At 45.5% G+C, this 25,797-nt stretch overlaps 2 protein-coding genes across 11 annotated transcripts in view; one reads left to right on the top strand and one right to left on the bottom strand.

Moving 5' to 3' along the window:
* Positions 1-3,338: 3,338 nt before the first annotated feature.
* On the bottom strand, positions 3,339-21,347 carry POMK (protein O-mannose kinase). Of its 7 annotated transcripts, none has more exons than XM_030565335.1 (3): positions 21,329-21,347; positions 9,940-10,247; positions 3,339-7,407 (listed from the first exon to the last, which is right to left on the bottom strand). In XM_030565335.1, the coding sequence occupies exons 2-3, from the start codon at positions 10,225-10,227 to the stop codon at positions 6,634-6,636; spliced, it is 1,062 nt and encodes a 353-aa protein (XP_030421195.1). In that variant the 5' UTR covers positions 10,228-10,247; positions 21,329-21,347; the 3' UTR covers positions 3,339-6,633. The 7 variants fall into 7 exon arrangements, with proteins under 7 accessions (XP_030421195.1, XP_030421192.1, XP_030421188.1 ...); XM_030565332.1 differs by lacking the exon at positions 21,329-21,347 and adding an exon at positions 11,639-11,743; XM_030565328.1 differs by lacking the exon at positions 21,329-21,347 and adding an exon at positions 11,345-11,628.
* The window catches only part of HGSNAT (heparan-alpha-glucosaminide N-acetyltransferase), a 29,899-nt gene continuing 15,929 nt past the window's right edge, over positions 11,828-25,797 (top strand). The window contains exons 1-5 of one of the 4 annotated variants that reach the window (XM_030565324.1): positions 11,828-11,930; positions 18,866-18,981; positions 20,334-20,470; positions 21,400-21,518; positions 25,007-25,076. In XM_030565324.1, coding sequence (XP_030421184.1) covers positions 11,828-11,930; positions 18,866-18,981; positions 20,334-20,470; positions 21,400-21,518; positions 25,007-25,076 — 545 coding nt within the window. Of the gene's footprint in view, positions 11,931-12,147; positions 12,164-17,868; positions 18,006-18,865; positions 18,982-20,333; positions 20,471-21,399; positions 21,519-25,006; positions 25,077-25,797 lie in introns of those variants that run through there. The other 3 variants (XM_030565325.1, XM_030565323.1, XM_030565326.1) reach the window with 3 other exon arrangements.

Below are 25,797 nucleotides of genomic sequence, written 5' to 3'. Positions count from 1 at the left end.
TGTGCAATGAGCTCAGCCTACACAAGCTACTCAGTGTGTGCCCCTCTCATACTGTGAATTTTTGAGCCTGATGAATAGTTATTGTGTCATTAAATGCAGAGGAACGTGGACTTTAAAGTTACTTCAGCTAACGAAATGCCTCCAGTGAATTAAATGGGGCCATATCCTATCCTGCTTTCTCAGTTTTTGTTCAACTCTGTGTGAAAGTTGATGGGACATGGAAAAGGATGTTCAAGCTTCTATAAAAAAAATAAAAATGTGCTGGTTGCTATTGAGATTGTCCATCTACAGTCTGCTCCAAAGCCCTCTTCAGTCAATGGAACTACCGCATATCAGACCTTGGGCACAGATGAACCTGCAGACAGCCAGAACCTGGCTCCACATACTTTGCCAATCAGACAGACTGCATAAGCTTGTTGGATCCTGCTCCTTGGGTGCTTTTGTGGAGACAGAAAGGGGCAGTAGTTCATTCAGAATCCCTCCCTCTGCCCTGCCGGTCATTCTCACTGTGGTATAAATTGTACCCCAAACACAACAGATGGTCCTGGCAGAGGTCTCATCCAAGATGGCCTGCAGTTCTGGGGTACAAGCTGGGGGTGTCTAGGTGACTCTTACCTATGTCCTGCCTATTTTTTATAGCAGCTCACCCCTTGGTGGGAATGGAGGGACTGTTCAACACAGACCTGGGTCAAATGATCAAAGGTGGCAGAGTGGATTGGCTCCCTGGCCCAGGAGAAGACTGGGACTTTCTTGTCTCCCAAGTGCCCAAGAGCTCTCCACCAAAGGGACAGTCTCCATATCTGGTAGATTGGGAAAGGCACAACCTAGTCCAGAGGTGGGCAAACTACAGCCTGTGGACCACATCCAGACCGCAGGAGCATCCTGCCTGTCCCTTGAGCTCCCGACCAGGGAGGCTAACCAGCCCCCCTCCCCTGCAGCCTCAGCTCGTCGTGCCACCAGTGCTCTGGGCAGTGGAGCTGGGCTACTCTGAGCAGTATGGTAAGGGGTGGGAAGCAGGGGGGTTGGATAAGGGGCAGGGGGTCCCTGGGGGCAGTTGGATAGGGCAGAGGTTCAGGGGGGCAGTTAGATAAGAGTGGGAGTCCCAGGGTGAGGGGGTGTGGATAGGGGTCAGGGCAGTCAGGGCAGAGGGAGCAAGGGGGGTGGATGGGGTCCCAGGAGGGGGCAGTCAGGGGACAAGGAGCGGGGGGTGGGGGTTGGATGGGTTTGAGGTTCTGAGGGGAGCAGTCCAGGGCAGGAAGTTGGAGGAGGCGGGGCCCAGGCTGTCTGGGGAGGCACAGCCTTCCCTACCCAACCCTCCATACAGTTTCAGAACCCCAATGTGGCCCTAGGGCCAAAAAGTTTGCCCACCCATGCCCTAGCCTCTAGCGGCTACTGCTGACAGCCTCTAACCTTATTTGAAGATTTGCACGTGAAGGGATGAAAAGCAAAGCCTGCTGCTGAAGTGTTAACAGCGCAGCACAAGGGCTCTTCCTTACAGAAAGCAAAATCCTGCATATGTACAACTTTCCACAGCTTCTCCATTCAGCTGCACGTTCATCAGGTACCCACATATGTCCATGCTGGCTGTTGGACTGCACCATGCCATGGGCTGTGCGTTGTCCCAGAGGTACACAGTAAAGGGGTTACTGTGACACAGCAAAGACAACAGACTATTCTGTACTATGAGCACGGCTCCCAGGGGAACTACTTCATTTACACTCATCCTACAAAAGCAGCAAAGAATCCTGTGGCACCTTATAGACTAACAGACGTTTTGGAGCATGAGCTTTCATGGGTGAATACCCACTTCCTCAGATGCATGTAATGGAAATATCCAGGGGCAGGTATATATATGTGTGCTAGCAAGCAAGCTAGAGATAACGAGGTCAGTTCAATCAGGGAGGATGAGGCCCTGTTCTAGCAGTTGAGGTGTGAAAACCAAGAGAGGAGAAACTGGTTCTGTAATTGGCAAGCCATTCACAGTCTTTGTTCAATCCTGAGCTGATGGTGTCAAATTTGCAGATGAATTGAAGCTCAGCAGTTTCTCTTTGAAGTCTGGTCCTGAAGTTTTTTTGCTGCAGGATGGCCACCTTAAGGTCTGCTATAGTGTGGCCAGGGAGGTTGAAGTGCTCTCCTACAGGTTTTTGTATATTGCCATTCCTAATGTCTGATTTGTGACCATTTATCCTTTTCCGTAGAGACTGTCCAGTTTGGCCGATGTACATAGCAGAGGGGCATTGCTGGCATATGATGGCGTATATTACATTGGTGGATGTGCAGGTGAATGAACCAGTGATGGTGTGGCTGATCTGGTTAGGTCCTGTGATGGTGTCGCTGGTGTAGATATGTGGGCAGAGTTGGCATCGAGGTTTGTTGCATGGATTGGTTCCTGAGCTAGAGTTATTATGGTGTGGTGTGCAGTTACTGGTGAGAATATGTTTCAGGTTGGCAGGTTGTCTGTGGGCAAGGATTGGCCTGCCACCCAAGGCCTGTGAAAGTGTGGGATCATTGTCCAGGATGGGTTGTAGATCCTTGATGATGCGTTGGAGGGGTTTTAGCTGTGGGCTGTATGTGATGGCCAGTGGAGTCCTGTTGGTTTCTCTCTTGGGTTTGTCTTGCAGTAGGAGGCTTCTGGGTACACGTCTGGCTCTGTTGATCTGTTTCCTTATTTCCTCATGCGGGTATTGTAGTTTTGAGAATGCTTGGTGGAGATTTTGTAGGTGTTGGTCTCTGTCTACAGGTTTTCCCAATAAAGTAATGTATACATTGAAACCTGCCCCATGTGATTTACTCACTCTCTATAATTAAGGATTCCACTAACCCAATCATTATAAGTCCTGCCAAGGAATTAAGAGGCAGTTTATGCACAAACTACTGGATGCAGGGCTAGGTGTCTCCAGGGTCTAAGGTGCCAGTTACTCAAGTCACTGTGCAACTGCACACAATTGAAGTTAAATGGTATTTCATGCTACCACCCAGTGTTTCCACATAGAATAGCAGACAACATTCAACACAAGGATTTTTTTTTGTAAACCCACAATATCACATTCAAACCAGGTTTAATCAGGGCTGCCCGGGGCGGGGGGAGGAGAAGGCAAGTGGGGCAATTTGCACCGGGCCCCACAGGGGCCCCAAGCGTTTTTCAGGGGCCCTGGAGCGGGGTCCTTCACTTGCTCCGGGGGCCCTGGAAAACTCTTGCAGGGCCTGGGCCCCCGGAGCTTCCGCTCTGGGTCTTCGGTGGCAATTCAGTGGCGGGGGGTCCTGGAATGGAAGGAACCCCTGCTGAAGTGCCCCGAAGACCCACGGCGGGGGGGTCCTTCTGCCCCGGGACCCGCTGCCTAAGTGCCGGGTCTTCGGCAGCAATTGAAGACTCCAGGCCCCCTGAATCCTCTGGGCGGCCCTGGGTTTAATTCATTGCTGGTGCTCAACTTCAAATGAAAAACACTGGCAGAAAAGTTTAAGGCGCAGTGGGAGGCAGTGGAGAGGATGGCTCTGGGTCCTGGAATCAGTGTGTACAAATATCTCATATTTAAGTTGTGACCAAAAATAGAGAGACTTTGATGGCCTCATCCACTATTGAATTTTGAAGTCTCCAAGGCAAAATGGTATTTTAGGGCCAGAATCTGTCCTCCCTCACTCAATATAGCTGCTTGCAGAGTAAGATACTGTGCAACATGAATGAGGAGGACAGACTCTGGTCCTTACTGAGAGCTCGGTATGACAAACCTGACAGTTTTTTGTCAGTGATGGCTCTTTTTACAGCAGATGTATAACATGTCTATTTTATAGCCATCATACATTGATATTCCTTGCAAGCCCATTTAACTGGACAATAAACTTATTGGCTAGCTGTTTAAACTCTGTGTCCAGCTTTTACTCAATACATCCAGCTTTCCTTCATACCTGACTAAAATGAAAGCTATTTAACTTGGATCAATATTGTGAATACAGGAGCAGCAGATCCTGATACCTTTACTCACACTGAGTATCCCCTTACTCTGTGAGCAGTCCCATAGGAATCAATGGGATGATACCACTGCCATTTCGCATTCTTTTAAATCAGGCTCCCTTAAGGTGTTTTAAGTCAAGAATGCCGAAAAGAGTGAGAAATCCAAAAATCCCAAGTTCCTTTTGAAAATCTTGGTTATGATCTTGGCCCCCGCCTCCTACTCAGCAGAGCAATGAGGAGGCTTGTGAGGGGTGCTGATGAGTAGGTTGGGGGAGTAGGGGCACATGACAAAATCCATATAATGTAACAAGCCAAACTTGAAACACTAGCAAAAGATGAGAGCAACTATAACATAGCCATTTGCAGAAAAACTTTCCCATTTCTAAGCAAGATTTTTACATCTGGAGTCAACATAGCAACATAATACTAGTAGGCCTCCACAGAAGAGAATTTCTCTTGCATCTTAGCTGGCTAGGCTTGAAGCAGACTGTGTCTTACTAAACGGTCATGCTAATCTGTCCGCATGTGATCACAAATAATTAACCAGGAGAAAGGCCACCAATGTCACCAATACAAGATCTCTGCTCCCACTTTTTAAAATTTATATATTTGGAAGCGGTATTTTCAGCTGGTGAGCAAACGATTTGCTGCCAGTCTGACTGTCAGATGCTCCTACACAGTGTGTGGGGTATGTTATTCCATACCAAAAATCAGCCATACTTTTTCAGGCTTGTTTTAGATTAAAGGAGATGAGCAAAAAAAGAAGGAACAAAAGTAAATTCTCCAAGAGGGAGTACAGTGTGTGTCTCCTCTGCCACAGGTTGCATCTCAACTCAACACGGCAGTTACTCCACACTGCTCCTAGGTATTTGAAAGTATAATCCACAGAAAACTAAGTCATGAGGTATGTTACTGTAAAGTCCACGTGACATCATTAATACTCTACACATGTTCAACGTGACCATTGAGGCAGTGCGGGCATAACCAAATTGCTGAAAACAAATGCTGCTGCTGTACTAAGGCATTTCTGTTCCCTGATAATGCTCTGTCCAGGTATTTATATCAAGACCATAACCAATCTAGGCAATAAAAATCTGATCCAAAGCTCTGTGAAGCCAAATAAGTCTTTCTATTGACTTCAATGAGCTTTGTATCAGGCCCTCAGAGAATTCTGTAGGCAAAATACAGAAGGATTTGTATTCTCCAGCTCTTCCTTTACTTATACTACTTGAGTGTCTAAGGAAGAAATCGTTTTCCATTGTTAACACCATCTTCCCGTTGGGTCATTAGGACACTGTCACGGAAAGGTGAATGCAAAGAGATAGTACTTCATTTCTACTCTGAAGGTGGTGGGATTTTTCTGGGATGCAGGGGGAAGGGAGGGAGCTTCTAATTTGCAGAAGCCAAACTAGCAAAATCTCTGGAATGAAGTTATATGAGAAAAATGATTATTGTGTATGCAGTGTGCTAGTCACTTCACACAGCCGTGGGAAAACAAGGCTCTTGCTCCAAAGAGCCTTTATGAGAATACAATGGGTAAGTGGACAAGGGTTTGGAAATCAAGGCAGTGTGTTCCCCGCTCCTTTGTCCGTATGTTCACTTCTTGGATTGCGATCTCTTTTGGGCAGACACCTGTAATGTTTGTATGTCTGAAGTGCCTAGCATGCTTGTGGGAGCTGGAACAACAGCAATTGGGCCCACAGACAGAAAAGTGACAGTAGAGCTGTCAGGATGGGCTTCCTCTGTCCCCAATCCAGCTGGAGCCAGAAACCACCCACGCCCCCCAAGGCAGAAGGAGGCAGAGCCAGCAAGTAGCTGCTCTGAACAAGGGGCGTCTTGAAGACAGGCTCTTGCTACTACTTCCAGCTAGGCCTAGAGAGACTGACATATCATATCTTCAGGAGATTGGAGCTGCTCAAGCAGCAGATATCTGACCAGCCATGACAGACTCCTGCCTCAATAAACAGCTGGAGACACCAGCTCACTGTGCCTTTCCTAGGAAGAACTGTTCAGTATCGCAGAGTGCTGGCTGGCCATTAGAACAGCCCCCAATAACCAGCGAGAGGAAGGTGCAAAGGAGAGGAGGAGGACACTGTTTAGACAAGGTAGTGGTATGGAATTGGCATGGAGCTAATAAGGAATATGTCTCTCTCTCATGTGGATCACTTTGCTTATTTGTTGCTCTCCTTTCTCTAATCCTCCAGGTGTAACTCAGAGCTGGATGAAATTTTTCGTTCAAACCATTTTTTGACAAAAACTGGCCTTAAAAAAAAAAAAGCCAGAATTTTTTGTGGAATTTTTGAAAAAGAATTTTTCAAATGTTTTGATTAAAAAGAAACAAAGCAAACAAAAAAAATACAACCCACATTCTTTTTTCAAAGCCAAATATACCACCCCTACTTTATCTTCCTCTCCTGCCCCTCCTCTTCCAGTGGCAAAAAGGGAAAAAGGAGATACAAAAAAAACCTAAAATCCCTCAAAATTGGGGGGTTTTGGTCAAAACATTTCCATTTTTTCATGAAACAGATTTAACTTTTTCCAAACCATCACAAGTGTCAATTTTGTCTCCTTTCTTCTTTGGGTAGAGACCTGTCTTGTTACCAGTTTGTAAAGGACCTAGCACCCAGTGGGTGCTAAATAAATAAAAGGACATCAACCAGAGTACATGTATATCTCATAGTCATTTATAACATTTCCCTGGTACCAGGCATGGCAGCCTCTCTGAGCAGCAATGTTAAAATTTTCCTGTATGTGTCCATGACCTTCTGGGCGGAAGGCCTTTCAGCTGGGTTCTTCTTCTTACATGCTGCATGGATGTCGAACAAATGGAACCTGACAATATCACTCCCTTCAACGTGGCCCAAGAAAAAATTGGAGACATCAGGGATTTTCCATATGTCCGTCTTCTCATCGTATGGAGGCATGAGGTCATCTTCAAATGGCACCTCCTCCCCATAAGGCCAAAGCTGTTCAGGAGCTACAAACTCGCCTTGGAGCTCCCGATGGCCACACTTCACCAGCCTGCCAGCACTCTTGTTCACAAGAGGCAAGGCATCCAAGTCATTCACCAGAACATGAAAGTCACTTGTCAGCAGATATTGCGATAACACCTTGTCCAAGTTATTGGAATCACACATTACCAAGGTGCCCAAAGGACTGTTGTGCAAATAATGGATGATGCTCACATAGTCTATTGCGAGCATGAATCTGCGATGCCAAGTATTCAAGCCCTTATATCTGGGAAGGTCCAGCATTTCATTCAGGCTCTTCAGGGAGCCTAACGGGTGATACTGGGTAAGGATTGTGAACTGCTTCTCGCAATAGCCAAGCAGTCTGACAACATACTTGCTCTGGAGAGACTTCATCATCTTCAGTCCATGAAGAAAATCTTCCTTCAGCTCTGAGTTGGCGAGCTGGGAAAGGGATACTTTGTTTTCCTTCCATTCAGAAAGAAAGACCTAAAAACAAAGCAAGAGACAAGCAAAACATTTGGAACCTTTTCATACTGATCAGCAGAAGCTATTATGGACCTGCAGGTAACGGAACATTGCGAGCTATACATTCATGAGACACAGTGCCGTTAAAGGAACAAGTTACACAATTACAAACTAGACTTCAACTGCTACTGAAGTTATTAGGTGAGTCTTTGTATACACCTACATGTTACAGCGGAGTTACTGCTAGCTACACAGCACTGACGTGATAATTCCTGCATATAGTATTTAATGATCTCTTATGCTCCCCTCATGAGCATATGACATGGATTAAATGCAAATCAGCCACTAAATCAAACTGTCTACAAGAGAGAACTTATACAGACCACTCTCTCTCCTGCCACCCTTACTCGATCTGAGAGCTTGCCTACACTACTGCTGCCGGTCGATTTAAGCTATGCAATTTGAGTTACGCTAGTAATAGGGCTGTCGATTAATCGCAGTTAACTCACGTGATTAACTCAAAAAAATTAATCGTGATTAGTCGCACTGTTAAACAATAGAATACCAATTGAAATTTATTAAATATTTTGGATGTTTTTCTACATTTTCAAATATATTGATTTCTATTACCACACAGAATACAAAGTGTATAGTGCTCACTTTATATTATTTTTATTACAAATATTTGCACTGTAAAAATGATAAACAAAATAAAGTGTTTTTCAATTCACCTCATACAAGTACTGTAGTGCAATCTCTTTATAGTGATAGTGTAACTTGCAAATGTAGATTTTTTTGTTGTTACATAACTGCATTCAAAACCAAAAGGATGTAAAACTTTAGAGCCTACAAGTCTATTTAGTCCTACTTCTTGTTCAGCCAATCACTAAGACAAGCAAGTTTGTTTACATTTACGGGAGATAATGCTGCCTGCTTCTTATTTATAATGTCACCTGAACGTGAGAACAGGCATTCACATGGTACTTCTGTAGCTGGCGTTGCAAGGTATTTACAAGCCAGCTATGCTAAACATTTGTATGCCCCTTCATGCTTCGGCCACCATTCCAGAGGACATGCTTCCATACTGATGAAGCTCGTTAAAAAATGTGTTAATTAAATTTGTGACTGAACTCCTTGGGGGAGAGCTGTATGTCTCCTGTTCTGTTTTACCCTCATTCTCCCATATATTTCATGTTATAGCAGTCTCGGATGATGACCCAGCATATGTTGTTCATTTTAAGAACACTTTCACTGCAGATCTGACAAAACGCAAAGAAGGTACCAATGTGAGACTTCTAAAAATTCTTACAGCACTTGACCCAAGGTTTAAGAATCTGAAGTGCCTTCCAAATCTGAGAGGGACAAGATGTGGAGCATGCTTTCAGAAGTCTTAAAAGAGCAATGCTCCGATGTGGAAATTACCTGAACTACCAAAAAAGAAAATCAACCTTCTGCTGGTGGCATCTGACTCAGATGATGAAAACAAACATGAGTCAGTCTGCTCTACTTTGGATCGTTATCAAGCATAACTCGTCATCAGCATGGACATCTGTCCTCAGGAATGATGGTTGAAGCATGAAGGGACATCTTCTAGCACATCTGGCATGTGAATATCTTGCGACGCTGGCTACAACAGTGCCATGTGAATGCCTTTTCTCACTTTCAGGTGAATTGTAAACAAGAAGCAGGCAGCATTATCTCCTGCAAATTGTAACCAAACTTGTTTGGCTAAAGTAGGACTGAGTGGACTTGTAGGCTCTAAAGTTTTACATGGTTTTATTTTTGAATGCATTTTTTTTTTGTATATAATTCTTCATTTGTAAGTTCGACTTTCATGATAAAGAGATTGCACTACAGTACTTCTATGAGGTGAATTGAAAAATACTATTTCTTTTGCTTTTTACAGTGCAAATATTTGTAATAAAAAAATATAAAGTGAGCACTGTGCACTTTGTATTCTGTGTTTTAATTGAAATCAATATATTTGAAAATGTAAAAACATCCAAAATATTTAAATAAATGGAATTCTGTTACTGTTCAACAGCGCAATTAATCACAATTAATTATTTTAATCACTTGACAGCCCTAGTTAGTAACATAACTCAAGTCGATGTAGCTTAGATCTACTTACTGCAGGGTCTACACTATGCTATGTCAACGGAAGACGCTCTCCTGCCAACATTGCTTCCACTTTTTGTTGAGGTGGAGTAGAGAAATTGATGGGAGAGCATTCAGGTTTGAGCGTGTCTTTACTAGTGAAGACCAGCTCTGAGAAGCATCAAAATCTGCAAGCAGTGTTGTTGGTTTCAGTGGCACTTCTTGCAGAGAGAGTAAGTTACCATTCAGTGTAAGTGAGGCAAAATCTGCCTCTATGAGATCATCTCATCCATATTCTGTTTATGCCATCTATAGTCATCATAACTCTCTGTGTTTCTGTAATAATTAGCTACTATGGAGACAATTATCGCAGAAGCAGCATAAGCACTGATAATCAGCCAACAAACCATGTGAACTTTTCCTCTTGGAGATCCACCTACCCAACATGATACTAACCTTTTTCACAGCCCCTTCACCAACACACTTCAGTTTCCTGACTTCCGTATTTATGGCTTCACAAGACAGCCATGGCGAGCAATTTTTCAATGGTCCTAATCTGAAGTACCCAAACGGGCAGAGGCTTGAGTCCACGTCAGGCTGCCTGGTGGTGACAGAGAAATTGTTGAGATGCAAGTACAGAAGAAAATTCAGGAGCAGCACAGCGAGAAGCAGCAGCACCAACAAGACTGGAGGAATTTCCCTTCGGAGCAGCTCTTCTTTAACGTAATGGAGTTTTTTGTCCATGTTGCTATCTTCTACATTCTCTGTAATAGACAAACACCCAGTAAACACAACACTCTTTTGCAACAAAGAAAGACTGGAGACAAATGTTTGGGGGACTTTTTGCAAAACCCTCCCCCTCTAGCCACCCAAATACTGCATAAGATCTTTAAAGAGACACCGTCAGTGTGAAAGTCAGCTGATTTTAAAAAAGCATTAAAAGGCACTTCAAGCTCTACTCCTGCCTCCGCCTCCCCTTGTCCTTTTTTGTGATTTTTACAAACATAGGGCCCACTCCACAAATCTGCTTTGTCCAGGAAATGAAGGCGCTCTGCATGGACCCAGGGAGAGGAAAGCAGAGGAAGGGACAAGGAAGGACTGATGCTGTCATATTGGTGGGGTGCATTCCTCAGTGCTGAGACCACTCTTGGTACTGGTGCACTGTGGGGTATTCCACCACATCCAGTCTGCTACTTCACACAAAGAACTGCTGACAGGCTTATGTCTGTGAAATTGAAAGAGATAGGGACACAGACCACTTGAGTGGGGGACAGGCAGTAAAATTAAAATCCTAAGCATCCAGGGCCAGTATGTTCCTGAGAAGAGCAGAATCTGACTATTAACAAATAAAGAGACTTCAGATTATTAATTCCGTGAACTTTACAATCAAAGTGTATCTGAAATACACTCTCCTGTGCCTACCAGTCACAGAGCAGAGCATGTTTAGGTCCTGCTGCAAGCCCCTTGTAGTCCCTGAACCTAGGCTGAGCCCCATTCCACTGAGGTCAAGGGGGCCTTGGACAGGGGCCTGTCCGAACAGATCAGTGCCTGAGACTGCTGTTACCTCTGCAATATGACAATAGGAAGCATCGAGGGAAGGACAAGGGAGGAAAGGTGGATTGCAAACATTCAAAATACCAAATCAAGTCTATTTAACTACCCCAGTGCAGGAATCTAAACCTGAAACTCCCAAACATTTATTAACAAGTCACCTCAATAGTGCAAAAGGCAAATCACTTCCCCCAAACTGAGGGCCACTACACAGGTCAGCCAGGCCCCTCTCCCTGCCCCATGCACTTGGGAAGAACTCACGGCACCCCACTGGGTTTGGGTTTCTTTGGGATCCATTAGACCCATGCACCTACTGGTACAGGCTCCGGCTCCGGCTCCTCCCGTCCTGTCAACAGGTGAGCTGGTGTCTGTGCCGCGCCTGGCAGGGTGCTCCCGCCCCGGCCCTGCATTCAGTGACGGCCGGACATTAGGGGACCCCTGGAGAGAGGCTGTTACTGCCAACCGAGGCGTGTCGGCCCGATCGGCGTGTGTCACCCCCGCGAGCCGGCGTGACTCCGGCGCAGGCGCCTCACGCTGCGGGTCGGAGCGGGCACTGCACAGAGCTCGCGGAGCCGGAGCCGCCGGTCCCCGGGCCGGGAGTTACCTCAGCTGCCTCCCGGGCCCTGCCCCAGCATGCACCGCCCCGAGCCCGGCTCCGGCCTGCTCCGGTATCAGGGGGAGCCGGGTCCGCCCGCCCGGCCCGGGGCCCGATTCCGCTGCCAGCGCCCTCCCCCTTCCCCGCACAGCCCGCCCCGGGGGCGGGGAGAGCGGAGTCCCTCCCGGCGGCGCGAGGATGGCGGGGCCCGGCCTGGGATGTGGCCCCTCGGCCACCCTCTGGGTGGCGGTGACCGCCCTGAGCGCCGCGCTGCTGGCGCCCGGCCTCACCCAGCCGCACGGTAATGTCCCCCCGATCCCCCTCCCGCTCCTTCTCCCCCCCCGGCTCCTGTCCCCCCCCCGCTCACCCCCCGCCTCACCCAGCCGCACGGTAATGCCCCCCCGATCCCCCCCCGGCTCCTTCCCCCCCTGCTCACCCCCCCCCGCCTCACCCAGCCGCACGGTAATGCCCCCCCGATCCCCCCCGGCTCCTGCTCCCCCCCACTCACCCCCCCCGGCCTCACCCAGCCGCACGGTAATGTCCCCCCCCCGATCCCCCTCCCGCTCCTTCTCCCCCCCCGGCTCCTGTCCCCCCCCCGCTCACCCCCCCGCCTCACCCAGCCGCACGGTAATGCCCCCCCGATCCCCCCTCCGGCTCCTTCCCCCCCCCGGCTCCTGTTCCCCCCTGCTCACCCCCCCCCGCCTCACCCAGCCGCACGGTAATGCCCCCCCGATCCCCCCCGGCTCCTGCTCCCCCCCACTCACCCCCCCCCGGCTTCACCCAGCCGCACGGTAATGTCCCCCCGATCCTGCTCCCCCCCGCTCACCCCCCCGCCTCACCCAGCCGCACAGTAATGCCCCCCCGATCCTCCTTCCGCTCCTTTCCTCCCCTGCTGCTTTCCCCTCTCCCCCGCCTGGTTTGAGCCCGCCCCTGCCTGGCCTGAGGCGCCCCCCCCGCCCGTCTCCCGCTGGCCTGAGCTCCCCCACCCCCCGCCTGTCTCGAGTTCCCTCCCCCACCTTCCTGGCCTGAGCCGTCCCCGCCTTCCTCGGGTTCCTTCCCTGCCTCCCATTTCCCCCTGGCCTGAACCCCCGCCCCCAGGCTGGCGCGTACCCCCATTCTCCCCCCACCTGGTTTTCACTCCGTTCTCCCCCCCCTCCCCGCACGTGTGGCCTGCCCACCCTCTGGCCTGCTCCCCATTCTCCCCTGCTAGCTGGCTCGCTCCTGCCCAGTCTACCCCCTATTTCCTTCTCCCCCACACCTGCAGTTGCCATATGTCCCAGTTTTATAGGGACAGTCCTGCTATTCAGGGCTTTGTCTTATATAGGCACCTATTACCCTTCCACCCTGTCCCAATTTTTCACACTTGCTATCTGGTCACCCTGTCCACACCATCCTGTCTGCTCCTTGCCTTCCCCCATCACTTCATTTGCCCTCCCGTTCCCTTTACCCCTGCCTCCTATACTTTGCCCCTCTCAGTCCCTGCCTCCTTCTCCCTATCTCTGTCTGTCACTCCCTCCCCACTGGAATTTCACACTCCTCTCTCTCACACTCACACACACATACCCCCACCTACCCACCCTCTTCCCCCCAACTCACTGTCTCTCCATCATAGGGTGACCAGACAGCAAATGTGAAAAACTGGGGTGAGAGTGGAGGGTAATAGAAGCCTATATAAGAAAAAGACCCAAAAATTGGGACATCTGGTCACCCTGCTCCATCACTCTCACTCTCCTACCACCTTGCTGTGTCCCTCCCCAGTTTCTGGGGTATTCTCTGTTCTCTGCAGTAGCACTCCCACCCTTGCCTGGATTGGGCTTCACCTCTCCTCCCAAACATGTTTTACAGCTAGAAATGCCTGCCTGGTTTAGAGCAAAGCTCTTTGCTTGACCACAACACAGACGAGCTCCATTGGGATCATCTCCACCTAGGCCTGAACCTGCAGATTACTGCATGTGGGGGGGCCCCTGCTTCTACATATAGCCCCATGGGATTTTGTAGTAGAAAGAGAGAAGCTGGAGCACAGGGCATGGTGTAAAGCCTGAGGCTTGAACCAAAGTCAGCAAAAGCCAGGCCCTGCCATAAGCAAAGGCTTGCTTACAAGTTCACTGTCTGGTACATGAACTTGGCAAAGACATGGTGAGCCATTGCTATAACACAGGCATTCCTAAGAACAGGGTGGATTTGATTTAAATTGATTTAAATCACTAGTCAGGAAGACTCAATTTAATCATGGATTTCTACCTAAAAGTGCATTCTTGATGGTTGTTATAATCTTAATACATATTCTTTACAACTCAGATAGATGTAGGTTTCATTTTTAGATGGTACACTTTATGTATTTTTAAAGTAATTTATTTTGTAAACTTTTCCGATTAGTTTTACAGCTATATCGGAAAATAAATGAATGATTGGTTATTTCATTAACCAAAGGTAATTGAAGCAGATATTTATGAAGTCACTGGGAGATGAACTATCTCCAATTCAACAGGTTAATCATTACTATTTGGAGGATTTTCTAGCCATGCTGTATTAGGAGGAGAACATCACCAGATAGACATTTAAATTGTTTTATTTAATTAAAAACATTGCGTATTCTGGATTTTTTTCTTCAACAGCAAATTTACAGTATTTTAACAAAACAAGCATTTGAATTTAGTTAAACATTCAAGTTTTTTTAAATCAGATTTGTTTTTCTTTAAATTGTTTTTAACTAAAATAGTTAAATGAAATATTTTTAAAAAATTGATTATGTCAGCCAGGTCAACATGAGAAACTTAAAATATTGGCTTCTGTAGCTAAATCAGTTGTCTTCCCCTTCATTTTCCTGTTTGTTCGTAATCTGAAAAAGAAAAACAAGCTTTCCTGCTTTTTCAGGACCAAATGATTTCTCAATTTGGAATGAATTAGTCCAAGGGAAGGAAATATTCTTTCTACAGTGGCAGAAGAAGCTATTGCTGTTAAAAGTGAGATTATCACTTCAACAGTCCCTGAATCCAAGTATTTAAGTGATTTCCACGAGTTCACTCATTTAACTTTCTTTAAAACATCATTAGCAAATATATATTTCTTGAATGGTTCACCCTTAGCTCTGATGTTTATTATAGTTGGCATTATGGAGGGATGGTTGCTGGATGTCCATGTCATAGCCAGCTCCTCTTCTTCAGCAGTTAATGTTTGATCCTGGTACGGAATACTGAGAATATTTGCAAGAAAATGAGCTGGGATAGTGCGTATCCCATTCGTTTTTTTAATGCTTGTGATTTAACTCTGTCATTGCATATTTCTCTTCTTAAGATCTCAGTTCCTTCCAAATTTCAACAGTGTGAACAATAAAACAGCTATTTCTCTGCATTCTATTTCAGGCTACCGAAATAGGCTTCAGGCAGCATGTGTTCAACATCTCTCTTAAACCCAATGTTGAGAACTTTGGCTGTGACAGTGCCATCTATTTTTTCACGATTTTGTTCACAAACTGTCATCAGATTAGGCCAGTTCTTCATATAGTGCTCAAAACAGTCCACTACTGAGTTCCATCACATGTCTTGTGGGCAAGTTAGTTCCTCCCACTTTTTTCAGAGCAGCTTCTGCAAAGTGGTTGTTACAGAAGTATTTTGCAATTTCAACAACATTGGCCTTTATTTCTGGAACACTGAAGTCTTTGGCTAGGAGATTCATCGAATGAGCACTGCAACCATATGTTATCAGCTTAGGACTCTCTTCTAAATTTCTTCTCATCTTGGATACATTTGCAGCATTGTCTGTGACCAAGCTGCATACTAGACATTTGAATTTTTTTTCACAGTTTGTTTGTAAGTATTCTGTTCTTCTTGTAAGTATTCTGCTGTGTGTGCATCTCCTGATGTATCAATTGTTTCTGTAAGGAAGACATTCCCTTCTTCTGTTGTAACACAAGTACATACAACAGGATCATTGTGGACATTACTCCACCCGTGAAGACTTACGTTAACAATTTCACCCTCTAGACCTTTTGCACACTGCTCAATTTCTCTTTCGTACACTTTATCCAGCAGTTTCCTGCGACATCTGCTCTGTTGGGTGAATTGTATACTGGTCTTAATGATTGAACCATGTTAATGAAGTGTTGGTTTTCAATCATAGGGAAAGAAGAGTTTGTTGCATAAGCAAACTGGGCAATTTTTTCATCAGTTACCTCTTTTGTAATCTGCTGGTTCTTATCTCAAAGTTATCTATGGTTGTTTCTGGATGATGGAGATTTTTTTTTCTCTTTTTGCTACAGGTGATATACTGTGACTATGTGACATACATGATGTGACTGAAACACTATCATTGGCAGATAACTCTGAAACTGTATAAAATGATGGTGATCTTGAAGGTGGATAGTCTTCAAAATCCTGTATGTTGAGGATGGAGTCTCCTAAACAAAATAAGTCAATGCAGTTATTTAATTATTATTACCATACTGCTCATTTAGTATTATTCATTGCAGTCACTGATACTCAGAACGACTTTAAAGTGAAATTGTAAAATGAAGACCTGCCTATTTCAGCTATTTATTTTTTTATCACAACTGCATCTAAAATAATAGTGCCATAGAGTAACAACTATATATTTTGCTCAAACATGAGAATTCTAGACTAGTCCAGAAGGAAGACAGGCAGTCCTTAAGAAAGAAGTACAAAATAAAAAAGTTTACCAACCTGAAGATCCTGCATGTTCAGACATGTTCCTTTCATCATCTTCAATGCAGCTTCCTCCTGAGAAGGAACACTTCTTATGATGTTGTTTCATTTGGGCAATCTGGCCTTGCATTTCTTTGTTACACTGTTTGCATTTTGCATGCATGCCTGTCTTACCCACAGGTAGAGGAACTTCATTAAAATATTCCAAACTTGGTCTCTTTTATGGTCTGCCGCCATTACAGTTTTCCCTTCTAGTGAGAGAATGGTATGGTAGATCTCAAATCAATGAAGGCTATGCTCAGAAAGACCTCAAGACTTCTGGAATATGCTGCTCAAATAGTTTCACTTTTGTTTCTACTGTCTGTCCCTCCCTTTTCACATTTATCTCCAGACTTCTTCTCCTTGTCCAGATCTATTCCGCCTGCAACTATCTTCTATTCATCAAACTTTTTGAAACTTTGCACTTTTAGAGAGAGGTAAGGGATTGACTCTGTGTACTCAGATTTGCTGAGGGACAATAGGTTTGAGGTCTGTTATTTCTTACCTCTATATATTATTTAAAAACATGTTTTCTCTTAATGAGCATGTTATCTCTGGAGACACAAATCTACTAAGCACCTCTGATGGTATCTTCTAGACTGAGCACTGAGTCCCATTGGGTAGATAGAAAGATTAACCTAAATAATCTATACAGAAGCCCCTGCAACCCCATAAAATTGGGTCCCTAGTCCATGAACTATTGGAACTAATTTACAAAACTTCCTAAACATTACATGAATATATTCTCATACTATAGAATTAGAATTTATAATCCCTATTCCATGATGATATCTTTGAGCTATAATGTATCTTAATTAAAACTATCCTTAGACAAGTTTTTCCTCAAAAAGCATTTTATCAAAAAAATCAGATTTAAATTTAAAAAATCTGCTTTTTTTTTTAAATCACTGACTTTTATCCACCCTGCCTAAGAAGTACTTGGCACTGGGTATTCATATAGACGCATTCCAGAAGGCTAGTACAGGTACACCCCGGCATAGAGTTGTGACATATATACAGTCCTGGGAGATAGTACAGGAATACATCAACCCCAAGTAAGACAGGGACGCCAAGGCAGGGTGTTGGATGAAGATGTTTTGCTTAATCCAGGTGGTACAAGGTGTAGGGTCAGGAGAGTAATACGTAACTTGTTTGTATCAATGTTTGAAAGAGAAGTCATAGGAGGGGCACTTTTGTTCTGCCTAGGGGACAGCAGAAAGGCCCACTGCTGACTGAGCTGGTCCATTGTCACAGGCATACATGTGTTACTGTACATGTAGAACCTATGAGGCACTAGAACCATGCTTCGTCGGCAATAAACCTGGCCAAGCGCCTTTGCCACTGCCCCAAGTCTGTGGTTTTTCTGGATAGTACTATCAAGGTCTACTGAGCCAGCTATCTGCAGAGCTGGAGCAGCACACAGCGAGAACACACACATATGCCAGCTGACAACAGGTTCTATGCAGTGACAGGATGTGAAGTAACTTGCTGGATCAGAGCCCCAGAGCTCATCACTCAGAAGAGATTCCATCCCCACGCAAAACAAAATGGGACTTCGTATGTATGTTGGGTCTGTCTTCTGATGATTAGATTACTGGATGAGAGCACCCAGTTCGCGAGGAGCAAGTACTACCCATGCACTATCCCTCTCTCCTGCCCCCTTGCTACATCTGTGGGTATGTCTATACTGAAACTGAAAGACATGTTCTTAACTCGGCATTGCCTGCTTGGGTTTTAACAGCAGGGAGGACGTGGCAACATGGTTTTTAACTTGGGCCTAACTGCATTGCATAGAGCACAAAAATTCTCACATCACTGAGCAACATAATTAAGCCAACATGACCCACATTGACAGCACTAGATTGATGGAAGAATTTTGCTGTTGACCTAGCTACTGCCTAATGGGAAGATGAATTAAGTACAGTGATAGGAGAACCCCTCCCGTTGCTGTAGTGATTGTCAACACTGAAGCACTACAGTAGCTCTGCTGTAGCATTTGAAGTGCAGACATAGTCCTGGACCTAGCTATCTCACTTAGGGCTGTGAAAAATGGTGTGACCTATGTGACATAGTTAGGCCAACCTAGCCGTCACTGTAGACACAGCCAAGTTGACAGAATAATTCTACCACGTCTTGGAGAGATGGGTTCTGTATATTGATAGATAAATCCCTTCTTTCGATGTAGAAAGTGGAACAGCTTCAGCGCTGTATCTGTGCCCCTGTAGCCTTCAGTCTATATGCCAATGGTGAGCACTCTTGTTACCTGCCCAGTCTGATTCCCCAGTGGAATAATAGTACTCCGGAGCCACGCTGAGGTGAAGCAGGGCTGGAGAGATGGGGTCTTTCCCATATAATTTCTGTGGTGCGTAGATTCTCAAGTATGAGCCACCATCAATAAGTGAGGATTGGTAAGGCTGCAATATAGTTTCTACTGAGCTGTCATCTGTTAACAAAGTTGCTTTATGTCCTGAAGCGTGTTATGCAGACTTTCCCCTTTCAAAATGTTAACATATGTCTTTCTCCACTTCTGCATCAGATTTATCCAGAAGGAGACCCTTAGGGCTGAAAATTGATCAGGCTTTACTGCTGGTACACAATGAGTTGATGCATGAGAACTTGACAGTCTCCTGGCTTTCTGATTATTGTTACCAGGTAAACAGCCCTCTCCCTTTGTATGCTATGTCAGGTTTTGTTCTAGGGGAAGGCAAGAATGTGGCACTGGACCCAGGGTTAGATTGCAGCTCATGTAGACAATCCTGAGCTTGTGGGCACAATCTAGCTAGCTCAGATAGCAGAGCAGTGAAGCCACAGGAGTGTGAGCTTCATTGTGGGCTGTACAATCCTGCCCAGAACCCTGGATAATTACTCATGGGGCTAGCCCATGCTGCAGTGTGTGCTGCCACACGCCTTCACCGCTCCAGCACCTGCGCTAGCTAGATTAAAGCTAGCAGGGTTGTGTCTGCATGAGCTACAGTCACACCCTCTGACTGCAGTGTAGACAGACCCAAAGACTTGTTCCCCTAAGGGATTGTGGAAATACTTGTGTTTTGAAAGTCCTGATTTTTTGTTGTTCAGTTTTTTCAGCTAGTTATTGGGTGGGCAAAGGATCCATGGCATAGATGGTGGGGAAAGGTGGACATCTTCCATGCTCCCCACAGCCTCCAAAATTTCCCCCAACTCCTTTATCCCTCGTGAACCCTGACCCCGTTCTGGACCCTCAGCCAGTGAATCACAGATACCTGTGCATCCAACGAAGTGGGTATTCACCCTCGAAAGCTCATGCTCCAATACATCTGTTAGTCTATAAGGTGCCACAGGACTCTTTGCTGCTTTTACAGATATCTATGGGACTCATACCCTCAACTATGTCTTGAGGGAAAGAGCAGCAGGATGCAAAAAAAGGATAGGTCTTTCCTTTGGATAATGAGGTTGTCCGTAGTTACTGTACAATTATAAGGATTTCTTTTTAAGTTTGAAAGGTGTATAAACCTTCATGCTTTAGGGCATAAGCTAACCATGGATGACTGGTGAGGGGTTAAGAAGAAAGCTCTCTTATGGTCAGGTTATTCCATAATTACCTCCTTCAGGCTTTCTTATATCTTCCTAGTGCTAGCCCTGTCAGAGACAGGATATTGGGCTAGCTGCTCTGATCTGATATGGCATTTCCTGAGTTCTTAGTGGAGTGTGTCTGGTGTTTTTACATGATTAACTTTCCAGTATTTTAATTTATTCCTGTTTTGTAATTTGTATTTAAACTGTTGGGTTTTAGCCCTTTTGAAAATCCCACCTTGAGTGCCTAACTTTAGGCTCCTATTTTTTAAAATCTTGGCCAATAATTCTTCCTCCAACCGCAGCTCACAGAAGTGTTACCTGCTTGCTGTTGGACAAGCCCGGGCTTCCTTTGTACTTCTCTTTGAATTAAAAAAAATAATAATTTTGCTCTTCCTTGTAAAATCAAGTGGGTTTTTTGTTTTTGTAATCCTTCATCTGTCCTTATTTTCTAGTGCTTGTATCAAGATCTGGTGTCCGTCCCAATGAGCAACACACCGGGAAAGTCCAGCATTGTAGCAGTTGCAGTTGATTCTCAGCATCCAATCACCCTGCATCTCAACGGCACTGGGGCAGGCAGAGAGTTTCCCAGGTTTGTAACTGATCTGAAGATAACGTGTTGAAATAACCCACTAATGCTTATATTTTCTGTCACTTGCCAGCCACTGTCCCTAAAGTCTGTGGCCTCCTGGCCACAGTTATTACTGAGCACTTGGGAAGCTAGATTTGCAATTTAATCTTCATAATACCAACAGTATAAAAATATAATTTGTTACGATAGTGCCTAGCTTGTCCAATCACAAGTTGCACCCCATAGAGCTGTGTGCTGTGCACACACATAGAGACAGAGTTTAAGGCCAGAAAGGACAATTGGATCATGTAGCCTGGCCTCCTGGATATCACAGGCCACTAGGCACCCTCACACTAAACCCAACAACAAAATCAGACTAAAAGTCTATGAAGTCATGGTTCCCACTACACAGTCAATAGCGGAAGAAGTCATGTGACATATGAAGGGTGGAGTGGGTCAAGGGTGGGCTGGAGCATCAAATGGTACAGTAGGGGAAGCCAAACCAATGCTGACAGGAGAAGGGGCTTTGAGAGCTGCTCTGTGGCCAATCAAGGAAATGGCTGAATGAAAAGTGCATTGAAAGCACCAAATCAGGGAGCAGGAGCCAAGCTGCAGTAACTATGGCAACACAGCTAGAAGATCTCACCAAGTAGGAAAAAAGAAAAATCTGGGCACAGAGTGGGGCTTTTTCAGCCCATGTCTCCTTTTGTATGTGCAGGGAGAGGTGGTCACTGCAGCCCCGCTGCAAGGGAGAGCATGGGCCGTGTTCTTCCCAACATGCCCCTACCCTTCCTCCCATAGCCTTGTTTTCATAGCCCTTCCTTTCAGCCCACCTCCCAGCTGGCCTACCCTGTAGCCCAGCAGTGCCTTCCACAGTACCTGCAGGCAGTAGCGATGGCACAGCAAGTCCCAACACAGGTTCCTTTTCCGTCTCCCTTTATTCTTTGCAGGATCCATTATCACTTTGGAGAATTTGGAAACTATTCGCTTGTGGTAAACTTCGGTAGTGGCACCAAGATGATTTCCTGTAACATAATCATCAACGAAAGTCCTGTCAACAGCCATCTCCGTACGTAACGCCTTATGTTCCCCCTTTCCTTGTGTAAATCAAGTTGTGGGGGGTTTTTCTTTCAGGAAATCATCTCATTGAAATTTGCTTTAGCCCCCTTCCTAGCAAATCCTTGAGCCTAATGAACTCCCTGCATCCACTCCCTGTGCTCCTGCTCCCATGCCACAGAGCATCTGTTATCCATTTGGCCTGAGCAGTTAGCCGATATTCAGGAGTCTTGCAGATTGTTCCTATTAGGAGGAGAAATTGATGATGGAGTCAGGTATTTCTTTGATGTGATCCTGTTTATTTATAAAGAATATGCATAGTCTAATTTTTCTGAACACAGTAGGAATCAAACAGCATGAAGCAGTTTCTTGGCTTAGAGTCCCAAGCCTCTTTCAGCCAGCACTCTACCCAAACATTCTCTTTCTTAGCTTTTTTTCAGGGTCATGCTACAGGTGCATCTCTGCCTGCATGTACACTTCCTTGCTACCTTCTCCAGGACATTTTGTGTTTTTTTTCTGCTGCTTCTAGGACACAGACATGCAGCTGCAATCAGATCAATCCCCTACCTTTGTCATGAGACCTCTGGGAAACCCCTTGGACTATATGGCCCAGGCTTGCATGCGGCCCAGTCCTTGGGGGCTAGTTTTCCATTGTTTTAGCTATTACTGAACAAAGGGCCATTTTATTTTTCCCTTATTTAGTCTGAACAGAAGGCAGCTATCAGACCCAACAGCTTCAAAGTGGTATGATTGCCCAACTCCCATCATAACATATCTCTGGATTAAATACAGTGCCTCCAGTAATTGTCTCCGCTACAGTTTTGTCCTTTCTTCTTTCAACTCTGCCTTTCCCTTACTGCACAGTTTGATTTCTCTTCCCTGATGGACTCCCTCACTTACATCCTTCATAGCCCCTTCTCTGGCTTCAATTCGCTCTTCAAATCCACTCCTCTTCGTGTCCCTGCCTCCCTTTTGGCCAGAGATTCTGCTACTTACTTCTGGGAAAATATTGACTCTGTGTAGTGCAGGCTCTTCTCTTTCCCTTTCCTCTGCCAGCCCTGCAATGCCACCACCTTCCCACACTCCGCTACCTGCTCCTTTCTCAGACATTGTATGGTCTTGCATACCTTCTTCCTCCAAACCCTTGATCCTCTCACTTCCTTACCTCCCTAACAGCTGCCTTTCTTCTTCCACTCTTACTTATCCGTGATCTCTTCCTCTCATCCACCTCCTCCTCTTAATATCATCTGTTCCCGTGAATGTCACCAACGAACCCATCTGCATCCTTCATTGCTTGTTAGCTATGCCCTCCTTCCCAGCTTTCTATGAAGTTTCCTGACTCCATGCTTGACTGCTCTTCTGCCTGCGGTGTCTACCCTTTCCACTGTCCTGTCAGTTTCTGCTCTCCCTTGGTGCCAGGGGCAGGCCACACCATATCAAAATGCTCCAGTTGGTTGTGTAAGACTGTCAAATATGTGTGCAGGGTTGTTTCAAAGCACATCAGACTTTTTTCAGTGATGTCTGACTCAGAAGCATCCCAAACAAACAGTGAAAGCTGGATTCAGGAGATACCCAGTGGCACAGCCAGCTGCCTTCCAGGTCTCTCCTCATATGGGGAGGGGGCAGGATATGTGTATATATATATATACACACATACATACATACATACATACATACACGCTTCCATCTCCTAGGATGCCTTACCCCAGCCCAGGACCACAATCTGGCTGCCAGGAAAGACGTTTGCCAGGGCTGGATACTGCCCTGAGCTTTTCCTCACCATGGAGGCGAGAGGAGCTTTCCAGCCTGCCCTGCTCCTGGAGCACCACTTGTGGGCCCTAAAAGCAGAGCTTGCAATGTTTTCTCCCAGAATGCCACTCTGATACCCCTTTCTCTTGCTCTTTGACCTTGATCTGTCACACAGGTATGTCTCCCAGCAAAATGTGCAGTGGCATAATGCTGGCCCAGCTGGTTTCCCTCATACCTTAAGGGGCGGGTACCCCATTAAAGTCTCCCGTGGGCTTCTGTCCTTGGCCTGCTGCTCTTCTCCTGTATCTTACTATTTATTTATATACGTTACATCAGCACGCAGAGGCCTTGACCAGGATTGGGCCCCATTGTGTGCAGTGCTGTACAAACACATAGCACAAACCAGTCCCTGCTCCGAAGAGCTTACAGTCTAAACAGACAAGACAGACACACAAAAGCAAAACATTCAGAAGGTATGTGTCTGCGTTCTGTTTTAAGATTTAGATCTCACTTCCTCCTCCTCCCAAAACACACCCACCCAGCTGGTTCCTCTGCACTCGGTGCGCTCTGCTTCTGCCACAAAGCATTGGGTTTGTTTGTTTAATCTTGTCTGGCCGCCTGTTCTGTTTTATATTAATGCCTGTTGTCTCTCTTCTCTGTGTGTCCCTCCCAGAGCTGTTTCAGTCTCTAATCAGTATCCTTTGCAGTAGGTAATTCTTGAATGTTTCCTATTCCTTTAACTCTAAAGAAACTACACCTGTGTGAAGAAGTGATTTTTATTTTATTTTTTTAATTTCCTGGCCATACCAGAAATTGGGGTGGGTGGGGGTTAATTTCAGGTTGAACAAAACATTTTGTTTTATTTTTGAGCCTTATTAAATGTTTTTTATTTTTAATAAAATTGAGGTAAGTTTTGACATGAAAAGTCATTTCAGATCAAAAAATTGAAATGCTCCAAAAAGGTCAAAGTGAAATGTTTTATTGTTTTGGAATATTTTTCGATTTTGGGGGGGCAAACAAATTGGCAAATTTGTCTTAAATTTATGGAATATTTCAATGCCCCCGAATTTGCATTTTTTTGTTGAAATAGTTTTGACCAAACTGTTTCCCTCAGCTCTGACAGAGACATTCCCCATACTTGCAAATCCATACGTCTTTGACTCCTCTACCTCTTTTACTCCTTACGTTCAGGCTGTTTCTAAATCCAGGCAGTTTTTCCTTTACAACATATGCCACTACCACTACAATTATGATATGTTTTGCCTTGGTTATTTTTATACTGGAATATACAGTCACTGGGTTGCAGTCACCTTTGGTTTTTTGTTTTTTTTGCTGGGGCTTGTGTTCTCACATAACAATACCTAGCATTTTCATCACTAGAACTCAAAGTGCGTCACAGTCTTCAATGTGTACAACAGCCGTAGGGCTGAGGGAGGGAAGTATTATGCCTGTTTTACAGATGGGGAACTGAGGCACAGAAGCTAAGTGACTTGCCCAGTGTCACACAGGAAGTCTGTGGCAGAGCAGGTAATTGAACCTTGGTCTCCCAAGTCCCATGCAAGTGCCTTAGCCCCTGGCCAATCCTTCCTTCAGGCTATGGTACCACTCAGTGAGGTTCCTGTAGCAAGCTGTCGGCCTGATTTCTCGCTGAGTTACTCCAGTTTTACACAGGTATAACGCATTGATGTATCAGGCCCAGAATGCCCATTGTTTTTGTTACCTCAGCTCTGAAGATGTCGTCTTTTCCTGCAGCTATCCTGTATGCATTCCTCATTTATATGGGAGTTCTCAGTATCCTGACAGTGGGACACGTCTTCATGATGTAAGTGGATGTTGTTTGTGAAACATTCCTGTACATGTTAGAGACTCTCTTGGGGGGTTTGTTGTAGATGAAAGGACACTCACTGTTCTTATTTATTTGTATTGCCGTAGCACCCAGGAGCCCCAGTTATGAACCAGGGCCCTTTGTGCTAGGTGCTGTACAAACACAAAATAAAAAGATCCTGCTGTCTCATGAGTACAGACTGGGAGCTGGGCTGTCTTACAGCTGGAGTCTCCTGTTCATTGGAGCTAGACTGATTTGCACCAGCTGACTATCTGGCCTTCAGTTTGCTAAGGTCCAAGCTCTTGATTTACGGATAAGAAATTTATTCCATAGATTAACTGCTGACTGAATTTAGTAGAGCTACTATGAAACAAAGGAGTTAATGCAGGACTGGGTGGCTCACAATATTGGCAATGAAACACGGAACCTTTCACCACTTCTGGTCATGTTGGGTAGTGTCTGAAAGTCTGAACAGTCTGACAGCTGTTGGTGCTAGAGAGACAAGGTGGGGGAGGTATTATCTTTTATTGGGCCAACATGTGTTGGTGAGAGAGACACACTTTTAAGCTTACACAAAGCTCTTCTTCAGAGCTCACTCACCTTGTCTCTAATATCCTGGGACCAGCATGGCTTCAATAACACTGCATACAGCTGTTGGTACTCTCAGTCCAGGGCTGGAGTGCTAGGTGTTTGCATTTCAGTTGGTGGCTGATTGATA

This window comes from Gopherus evgoodei, chromosome 5 (assembly GCF_007399415.2).
Source record: "Gopherus evgoodei ecotype Sinaloan lineage chromosome 5, rGopEvg1_v1.p, whole genome shotgun sequence".
Classification (NCBI taxonomy): domain Eukaryota; kingdom Metazoa; phylum Chordata; order Testudines; family Testudinidae; genus Gopherus; species Gopherus evgoodei.
Note: the sequence above shows the minus strand (reverse complement) of the source record. Positions and strands in the feature narration are given on the sequence as shown.

Excerpts from the sequence above, each read along its gene's own strand:
- POMK (XM_030565328.1), bottom strand. The coding sequence starts at position 11,444 with ATGCAGGGCCGGGGCGGGAGCACCCTGCCAGGCGCGGCACAGACACCA. Across the intron at positions 10,248-11,344 it reads GCCGGAGCCTGTACCAGTAG|AGAATGTAGAAGATAGCAAC; the intron begins GTGCATGGGTCT and ends TGTCTATTACAG. Across the intron at positions 7,408-9,939 it reads GTGAAGGGGCTGTGAAAAAG|GTCTTTCTTTCTGAATGGAA; the intron begins GTTAGTATCATG and ends CTTTGTTTTTAG.